Here is a 9,567-nt window from a genome sequence, read left to right as displayed (position 1 = left end):
GCTAAGGAGGGAGGAGTCCGAGCAGGAGTTATAAAAAGTGTAGGCAGACTGTAGATGCTGGGAAACTTGCGAGTCGAGATAAAGTGCTCAACATGGGGAACTGCTTTATCAACCATGGATTTACATTCTTCATGCTGGTGAGCTCTTCATAGTCGTCACTTTTGAAATTTACGCGCAGCTGTTGTGCGCAAAATACCAAAAATGTCCAAGAAAGATCGATGTATGTCGGTGAACAAACTCCTGCATCTCCTCAAATGGAGTATTTTGGATTAAACGCTTTTTACTTTAATTCTGCGATCTTTTTTTTTTTTTTTAATTGAAAATGTGATCTGGCTGTGTTTACAGGGGGTATGGATGGCCATCAACATCTTTCTTTTTGTCTGGTTCTACTTCTTCTACGACTTGGGGGATCAGTTTTTCTACACGCGTCATCTTTTAGGGGTGAGTAAGGACATCTTTAACATCTCTACAGAGAAGAAAGGATGCTTGGTTCATTACTTTGATTAAGTGGTGGAGAAAGTCCTTGTTAAAAGTATGTTTACAAGTATCGATACAACACTGTAAAATGCTGTAAAAAAAAAAAATAAAAATAAAATACAGGAGAGAAATAAGTCCTGTAACTGACATATTATTATATGACATTGTTATATAGTTAATGCTGATGCAAAAATAAGCACAAGTATAATTTTACTGTTGTAGCTGATCAGTTGGAATTAGATTGACTGCCAACATCAGGGTCAAAGACCCTCCAAAGGGTCACAAGATAAGTCTTGAGGATTGTAATGATTAATGAGGCAGGAAAGTGGAAAAAAGTTACCAAAAATGATATTCTTTTACTTTAGCTTTTGGGCCTAAACCAGTTTTGTTTTTTGTTTTTTTAACTTAAAGCATTCTGTCGTCCAGATCTTCCTTTAGTTTCTTGAACACGTTTTTATCTCTCATTGGAGAGGCTTCATTTCTGACAGACTGGACCGAATTTACAGGTTTTAACCTATGGTGGGGTTGATGAGAGTTGTTTAGGTCACATGTGGGACCCAACCGCCATGCTGTGGATCATTAAGGTCACAATGATCTCAGGACTGAACAAGTGGCTGATAAGTGGTGCACACAAAAGATGTGTCTATTTATTGATTTACTTGTGTTTTTAATTTGAGATAATCTGTAAAGTAACAAATGAAAATAGCTGTCAGATAAATTTAGCGGAGTAAAGGCATTATGCAGCATTACATGGAAATAGTCAAGTGTAAATCCCTCAAAATCGTCCTTCAGTACAGCTATTCAGTATTCGACTGACTTCTTAAAGTCAGACTCAAATCAATGTGTGTGTAAATGTAATTTCAGTCTGCCTTGGCCTGGGCCAGAGCTCCTGCAGCTGTCCTCAACTTTAACTGCTTGCTGATCCTCCTCCCGGTGTGCAGGAACCTGCTGTCTCTGATCCGAGGCTCCTTCGTGGTAAGATCATGATGTTTACCTGTCATGGTGGGGTGAGGCGTGCTGAAGTTGCTGTCATTATCTTTTAAAGGTCGAGCATGACTGCTCTTCGTCAATGAAACATATAACACTCTGTTATATGTTCACAACAAGTGTCTTTTCTTGTTATGTATCTATATACACTTTAATCTTTTTTTTTTTTTTTCATTTCTTTAATATAAGAAGGTAAATTTTATATTAGCAAATATTTTATTGAATGTTAGTTTCCTCCTTCAATAATATATTGTGAAGCGCTTTGCATATCTGCATTAAATTAAATTAAATTAAATTTCCCCACTGTGGGATTAATAAAGTCTAGATAGATAGATTTATTTTATTAATCCATAAGGGGGAAATTTTTTCGCTACGGCGGCATTTATAGATACAGGAAAGCAATAAAATAACAGTAAAAAATATTAAATATAAAAATGCACAGTATATACAATAAATAGAATAAAATCAAATTAAATAATTAAATCAAATTAAAACTAACTAAACAATAGTGCAATTTTTTTTTTTATTTTTTTTTTTTTACTAAAGTCTATGTATTTAACTGACATACAAAGGAATACAAAGGGACATTGTGCATATCTGAAAATGTAACATGAAGTGGAATGACAATATTTTCCATGTGTCATGTCATCCTGAACCCTCTGCCCAATCGACAGGCTGGTCATCATTCTTTCTGCTTGTGAAAGATCTTCTTCATCATGTTTTACTTTCCACTTCTTTCCTTCAATTCATTTTGTCAGTGTTGCAGCAGAACAATGAGGAAACAACTGGATAAAAATCTGAGTTTCCACAAGCTCGTGGCGTACATGATCGCTCTGATGACAGGTGAACTTAACGTACACACGCAATTGGTTTTCAATGAACGGTTTGTTTAAAGATGAAAATTTGTGATTAGTTAGGTTCATCACAAACTTAAAAAAAAAAAAAAAAAGAAGTATTAAGTTCTTTTGTGTGCATCTTACTTTACCGGTGCTCTAGTTGAGGCGAGGTGAAATGAACCCTACAGAGAGAATGACAGAAGATTAGAACACATCTTTACCTCAAGTGTAGCAACTGCACACTTTTAAAATACAACAGATTTTTGAAGTCAATTCAAATGCTATGAAAGAAAAGCAGTTTTGTTGAATGGATTTTTGAATTTTACTGTTTGGTTGATTTTTGTTTCACGAGTTTTAAATAAAATGACATGCAAACACCAATCCACAAAAATGAGACTTAATCAAAGAAGTGCCTTTTAAAATATATTTGTATTAAATCCAACTTACTTCTTAAACATGGATGGAACTGCGGCAGCAGTAACGTGTCTCTTCTGTCTTCTGACAGCTGTTCATGTCATTGCCCATTTGCTGAATGTGGAGTGGTACAATAACAGCCGACTGGGTGTCTATGATAAACTCAGCACTGCTCTGTCCAACCTGGAGGACACAGACAACACCACCTACCTGAACCCGATCCGCAAAATCGACGTCGTAAGTCATCAACAAATAAGTTCTAATGAAACTGTCAGAATAAAACAAATCCCCAGATGTGGAGATTGAAGTTAACATTTGGTTGGAGAATTACATGTATGTTCAACTTGAGAACATTTCTAAATCTTTTTAGATAACGTTTAAAGTGTTTCATCAAGCTGCAAAACTTGACACTTGTTAGGTTTAACAGGGGAACAGCCGGTTGTTGTTTTTTTATCACATAGCATCTAGATAAAAATAAAATAAGATCTTAAAAATAACCACTCAACAGATAAATGTTGTGGAGCAAAAATTACATTCATTATTTTCCCTTTTAAAATATCATGGAATTAAAGTAGAAAGTGCCCCAAAGTGGACTTCTGGTGGTTGCAGGAGAGGATTGTTCACTTTCTGTTTTCCAATCACGAGTCTTGATAGTTTAAAAAAAAAAAGAAATAAGAAACAGGTTTACTGTTGCCATGATGATGAAGGTTCCATAACTTAAAGGAAGCAGGAACTTTAACACACAACATGGTTTAAGTGATCATTTGAACTCAAACCAAGATAACACTTGGCCATATTCATCATCTTAGAGTTTTAACATTTAGCCAAAGTATTGGAGACTAATATCGGTCAGATGAAACGTCAGAAGATCATCGAAGGCTCTATGATTCATTGTGAGCCGTCTGTACTGCATTTTTTTGGCAATACATCCCATAGTTGTCGAGATATAAATGTCACCCTTACGGTGCGGGATCGACAAAGTTATGTGGACACGTCATCTGTAAACGTCTTGTTTACGCATTTTTGTGGTAATCCATCTAAAAGTTGTTTAATATTTCAGTCTGCTGAAAAGGTAGATGGCTAAAAATGGGTTTATCTTGAGTGTCAAAATATGTGAAAGCCAAAACACAGCAGAGTCCACATCGTCACATCTTAAAAAGCTTCGTTGAGCGACACGTTTGTGAATAAAAGCTCACGTTTGTCTTCTTCTGCTTGCGTCTCAGCATCCTCAGCAGATTCCCACCTTCTTGGTCTTCACCACCATTGCTGGCCTCACGGGTGTCATCATCACTCTGGCACTCATCCTCATCATCACCTCCTCCATGGAGGTCATCAGACGCAGCTACTTTGAGGTCTTCTGGTACACGCATCACCTCTTCATCATCTTCTTCGCTGGTCTCGTCTTTCACGGAGCCGGGTACGGGACGGGTCTCGCTTTCTTTTATTTTACTGGAACGTCTTTGTTTTCTTTGCAAGACGGTTTCATTTGTGTGCGTTATCTACAGACGCATTGTGAGGAGTCAACAGACGACAGATCCGCCGCACAACTTCACCTTCTGTAAAGACCGAAGTGACGACTGGGGACGGATTCCTCAATGTCCCGTACCTCAGTTTGCAGGAGGGTTCCCACAGGTTCGTCTGCGTCTACTGTATTACTACGCTTACTGACGCAATAAAACCGTCGCTGGTGAATTGTCAATATTGTGATCACATTTCTCTTTGTTTTTTTGCAGACCTGGATGTGGGTGATTGGTCCCATGATTCTGTACATCTGTGAGCGTCTGCTGCGTTTCATTCGTTACTTACAGACCGTCAGATACAGGAAGGTGCGTTCTATTCATGATTCATCCGCTGCCGGCTGCGTTGGTTCGTAGGTTGTCTCACAGCGACTAAACCTTTGTGCTTTGTTTCCAGATTGTGATGCGACCGTCCAAAGTGCTGGAGCTGCAGCTGGAGAAGAACGGTTTCAAAATGGAGGTGGGCCAGTACGTTTTCCTCAACTGCCCGGCCATCTCGCAGCTGGAGTGGCACCCGTTCACCATGACCTCTGCCCCCGAGGAGGACTTCTTCAGCGTACACATCCGCTCGGCCGGAGACTGGACCAACAAACTCATCGAAATCATGCAGCATCTACCAGAGGGAACACCAGGGCCCAAGTGAGTACTTTTTTTTTTTTTTTTAAGATTTCATTCTTTTTCAGCCAATGCGGTTATTGGAGACATTTTATCTTGCAAACAGACCACTTTTTTTTTTTCTCCAAATAATTTGATTTTATAGGCAGTTTGGTCTTTTTTGGGCAGCTTTTTTTCTAATAGCATAAATTGTGTTAATCATTATTTTATGCAGTGATACCAATGCAATTGTGAGGTTGTGTGATTTTAGTGAAGACATGAAGTAATAAAAGCCTTTAAGATGGTTTTCTAAAGGTCCATGTAAAGGTGTGGGGGAGGGGGGGAGGCACAGCTACTGACAGACGTTATTTGTCAACTTTTAATGCGGATTCATAAAAGAGCTGTCAAAACCAATACTGAAATTTTAGATTTAGAAATAAGAACGTCTGTCTTGCTGCCATCTAGCTGGAGAAAATATTTGATTATTCTCATGTGACATTGTGGCTTGTCCACCTATTGCTTACCGCTTCAGTCTTTGCTGTTCTTATAGTCTAGAAACCTTGTTCACATTGAGGTTCTCTCAGCCCGTCCGAGGTGCGGACCAATAAGGGACTAGTGGAGGTGAATAACTCACTCGTTTTCATGAAAAATACATGTTCAAACTATTTTTTTAGGTACACTGGAAAAACCTAGATATGAATTGCATTAGTCTACCATAACATGTATTTTTTCCAAAATTTTATTTGCATTTTGAAACTTTCTTTTTTTCATGGAGTGATGTAGATAAATAGAGATGAGACACCTCTGCTGTTCAGGGTCATGTTGACCCGCTCACTCAAAATCAAGCCAAATGAGTCATAAGGATTGCGTTTCATCCAGCTCCTTCCACTTCTCCTCCAAAACACGTCTCCCTTCCAGATCAGTCATTTCTAGAATGACTTTCTGTTTTGAGTTTTGAATGACCAGCTCAAAAGCTGACTTGATGTCTGTGACACGAGTCACCGCCGTCCTGGTTGGGCCTGGCACTGTCTTTACAATATTTTTGGCAGACGGTCTCGGCTGATGTGTATTGGGTGAGGATGACCACTGTTTTTCAAGTTTTTTTGACACGAATGTCTCGCTTGGAGGAACAGGTCTATCACTTTCCTCATCTGATGGTTCATAATCAGTACCATTATAATCTGAATTGACCTGAAGATGGTCTTCATCTTCAGACACATCCTCCTCTGTTTCACTGTCGTGATCAAGGATGTGCTCCAGAGTCTCCAGGGCTGTCATCCTTTTGTTTCTGTTGCTCATGTTGTCCTACAGTAAGCTGCTGAGTTGTATGTATCTGCAGAGTGTATAGTTGGTAGGACTCCCAAGGAACCATTTTGTATGTTTCGCCTCTCCCCTGCTAAGTGTGGGCGCAGTTTTCCTGCGGGGAAAAAAAAAAAAGGTTCCCGTCAAAATAGTATCTGTATTTCTTGCACAGGTGGGGTAGTTAGAAAGAGAGTGTGTGTGCGTGTGAGATTGGGATGAAATAGTGTGTGTGTGTGTGTGTGTGTGTGTGTGTGTGTGTGTGTGTGTGTGTGTGTGTGTGTGTGTGTGTGTGTGTGTGTGTGTGTGTGTGTGTGTGTGTGTGTGTGTGTGTGTGTGTGTGTGTGTGTGTGTGTGTGTGAGAGAGAAATGGGGTGAAACATGGTGGGGGGCAGTAAGAAAGACTGTCTCACATTTTCAAAGAAAGAAATGGTCTAAACTTGACCCTTTCCTTATAACCTCCACTTTCATTGCCGGGTCAAATTGACCCGAACATCATCTCTGTAATATAAACCTGCAGGGAGGGGTTGCAAATATATGATATATACATATTTATTTATTTATTTTTTTTTAACATTGATTAGACTAATTAAGGCAAGCAGAAGAAGTTTGATACAGAAAAAGTACTTTAAAATATTTTTTCTAGATTTTCAAACTTCGAAACGGTTCAATTTGACCCGCAACATAACAGGAAGGTTAAGTCGAGCATTTGTTACTAAATGTAGTTTCAAAAATGGTGGTAGGGCTGCTTGTCAAGACCGTTAGGTGATCTTGAATTTTCAAAAGAAATCACCCCTCTGGAAGCAGGTATAGTGGAAATAAAATGAGCTCAAAATCGAGCCTTATGGTACACCACAGGAGACAGTAGCAGAAGATGATGAAAAACTATTTAACTGATATTAACAGCCTATGACAACGAGTCCTCCTCTAGAGTGTGTGCATTTCTTGCTTCTTCATCTTTCTAACACGTTAATTGGGTTCTCCAACCTGCAAGTTTTTTCTTTAATTATATTTTCATGTTGTGGGTTTGTCCTGATCGTCTTCAGAATGGGTGTGGACGGACCTTTTGGGACTGCCAGTGAGGACGTGTTTGACTACGAGGTCAGCATGCTAGTTGGTGCCGGCATCGGCGTCACTCCCTTTGCCTCCATTCTCAAGTCCATCTGGTACAAGTTCAAAGACTCCGATCCTAAACTGCGCACCAAAAAGGTAACGGCTGAAACCTTTCTGACATTTAAACCAATCAATCTCTTTCATCGTGTTGACACGCGACAGGACATGCTATTGTCTTCTATATAAAGACTAATGTATTTCAACAATACACCTATGTTAGAGCACGAGTCATTAGCCAGCTCTTTTATAAGAGGATTTAACATGCCCGAGTCTGCTTCCTGGTTTCAGATCTACTTTTATTGGCTCTGCCGGGAAACACACGCCTTTGAGTGGTTCGCCGACCTCCTGCAGGTGCTGGAGAAAGAGATGGAAGAGCGAGGCATGGGGGATTTCCTGACCTACAAACTCTATCTGACCGGATGGGATCAAAGCCATGTATGTGTGCGAGTCAAGTCTTTATTTGGTGAAAGCCCAGTCCAGATAAACAGTGTGAGCTCATTTCATCTTATGTTATCTCTGTTTTTTCCCCCACACGTTGTTACAGGCTACTCATGTGATGGTTAACTTTGATAAGGACACAGACGTGGTCACTGGGCTCAAACAGAAAACTAACTACGGCCGGCCCAACTGGGACAAGGAGTTTACACAAATCCGCAACGAGAACCCCACGTAAGATGAAATCCTCTTTTTAGAAAATCTTTAAATATCTTTGATTCCCTGTTAAAATATATAGATAGAGTAGAAAGTCCAATGCTTTTGACCACAGATTAAATATTTAGATCTGTTATCAAAGGATGAAAGGTGCACATTCAACAATGTGAAAATACTTTGTTATAAGTAAAAGTCCTGAATTCAAAAATTTACTTACAGTATTAAACATCAAAGGTGGCTGTTCAGCAGGAAAAGGTCAATCACATGCAATTATGTATTACTTTTATTTACTCAAATATTTTTACTCGGCTATCTTTCTGTGATCTGAAGTTATTAGATACTTTACAGATTAAGATTTTACATAGACAACATAGTTAAAAAAAATTATGCTTTATTCAGTTCACAAAACCTGCTTATTCCATTATTTTGAAAAAAAGGTCAACCAGTTATTTTACGCAAATGAACAACCATTTGTCCTGATAACTAACTTTAGATTTTTCATGATTTTGCAAAAAATATTAAAAAAGAAAATTCACTTTTTCTTTATGGGTTTGTGAGTGTACCCTAATATGCATTCATTTAGAATTAGTTAAATATTTAACAAAGTAATCAAAATCATAAAGTTTACAAAAAGGTCTAAATCTCCTGTGTGTTATGTAAAATCTTTAGTTTAGTTTAGTTTTTATAGCTATAAAAAGAGTAAAACGTGCTCTAATGAGATGTAGTGGAGTTTAAGTACAAAGCAGCTGAAAAAAAATAAGTCAAATTTAAGTAAAAGTACCTCAGACTTGTATTTCTGTTCAGAACTTGAGTAAATTTACAATGCATTTTTCACATTTGACCTGTCGCTTCTAAATAAAACTCTTGGTTTTATTTTTGTTGTTTTCAGGTCTGTCGTGGGAACCTTCTTGTGCGGCCCTGTAATTCTAGGTAAAGTCTTGGCGGAGAAATGTAACAAATACTCACTCAACTTCCCTGGCAAGACCATATTTTACTTCAACAAGGAGAATTTCTAAACAAAAAAAATAAAAAGCATTGCAGAATATTCCGATTTTTGAAGGATAACAATCTCTTCCACCAGATTATATGAAGATAATTGATGATGACGAGGCTGTGTTACAAACTGCGTGACAACCTGTGTGACAGGACAGGTGTGTTTTTATACGGACTATACTGCACCCTCTGTTCAAGAGGCATGGCATGTTTTTTTTTTTATGAGCACTATTCAGGGTAATTAATGTCTGCTGCTTGTTTACATCCAACCAAATGTCCAAAAAACAAAAATATTTTACTTATCATTTTAGCTCTAACGCAGCATATTTTAGCTTCCCTAATCATATTTTCTACTTGCAGAATTTTCCTATCATTACGTTTACTGTATATACTGTACGTAACGTGTACATTACACGGGGATCATAAACTATTGAACTCTAAACAAATGTTTGAAACTGGTCATGCAAGTATTTATTTTCACTTTTTTTTTTTTTTAAAGCCTTACCAGTTAAGGAAATGGGTTTCTTAGAAACAAACAAAAGATTTGTTTGTAACCTCCCAAATTCTTCAGTATTTCCTTGAGTGAAAAGTGCCAGGAGGAACACAGTCAGTCACGTAGCCTGCAGTTAGTCATCATAAAGTCGTAGGAGAAAATATTTTGTGTGTTGTGCCATTTCCAAAAACCT

General features: G+C 38.2%; 1 protein-coding gene across 1 annotated transcript; it reads left to right on the top strand.

Moving 5' to 3' along the window:
* Window positions 1-56: 56 nt before the first annotated feature.
* On the top strand, window positions 57-8,920 carry nox1 (NADPH oxidase 1). The gene is made up of 13 exons (XM_069694295.1): window positions 57-137; window positions 346-441; window positions 1,342-1,452; window positions 2,223-2,307; window positions 2,806-2,951; window positions 3,938-4,131; window positions 4,220-4,346; window positions 4,448-4,540; window positions 4,629-4,870; window positions 7,171-7,333; window positions 7,526-7,672; window positions 7,782-7,906; window positions 8,778-8,920. Exons 1-13 carry the CDS (start codon window positions 93-95, stop codon window positions 8,902-8,904), a joined length of 1,701 nt encoding a protein of 566 aa, XP_069550396.1. The 5' UTR covers window positions 57-92; the 3' UTR covers window positions 8,905-8,920.
* The last annotated feature ends 647 nt before the right edge of the window (window positions 8,921-9,567 follow it).

This window comes from Brachyistius frenatus, unplaced genomic scaffold (assembly GCF_029030835.1).
Source record: "Brachyistius frenatus isolate BFR_SWC_R1_liver_20210118 unplaced genomic scaffold, ASM2903083v1 Contig_17, whole genome shotgun sequence".
NCBI lineage: Eukaryota > Metazoa > Chordata > Actinopteri > Embiotocidae > Brachyistius > Brachyistius frenatus.
Note: the sequence above shows the minus strand (reverse complement) of the source record. Positions and strands in the feature narration are given on the sequence as shown.

Coding starts and splice junctions, on each gene's coding strand:
- nox1 (XM_069694295.1), top strand. CDS start 93: ATGGGGAACTGCTTTATCAACCATGGATTTACATTCTTCATGCTG. Junction 4,132..4,219: donor CTCGTCTTTCACGGAGCCGG/GTACGGGACGGG, acceptor CGTTATCTACAG/ACGCATTGTGAGGAGTCAAC. Junction 4,871..7,170: donor GAGGGAACACCAGGGCCCAA/GTGAGTACTTTT, acceptor GATCGTCTTCAG/AATGGGTGTGGACGGACCTT.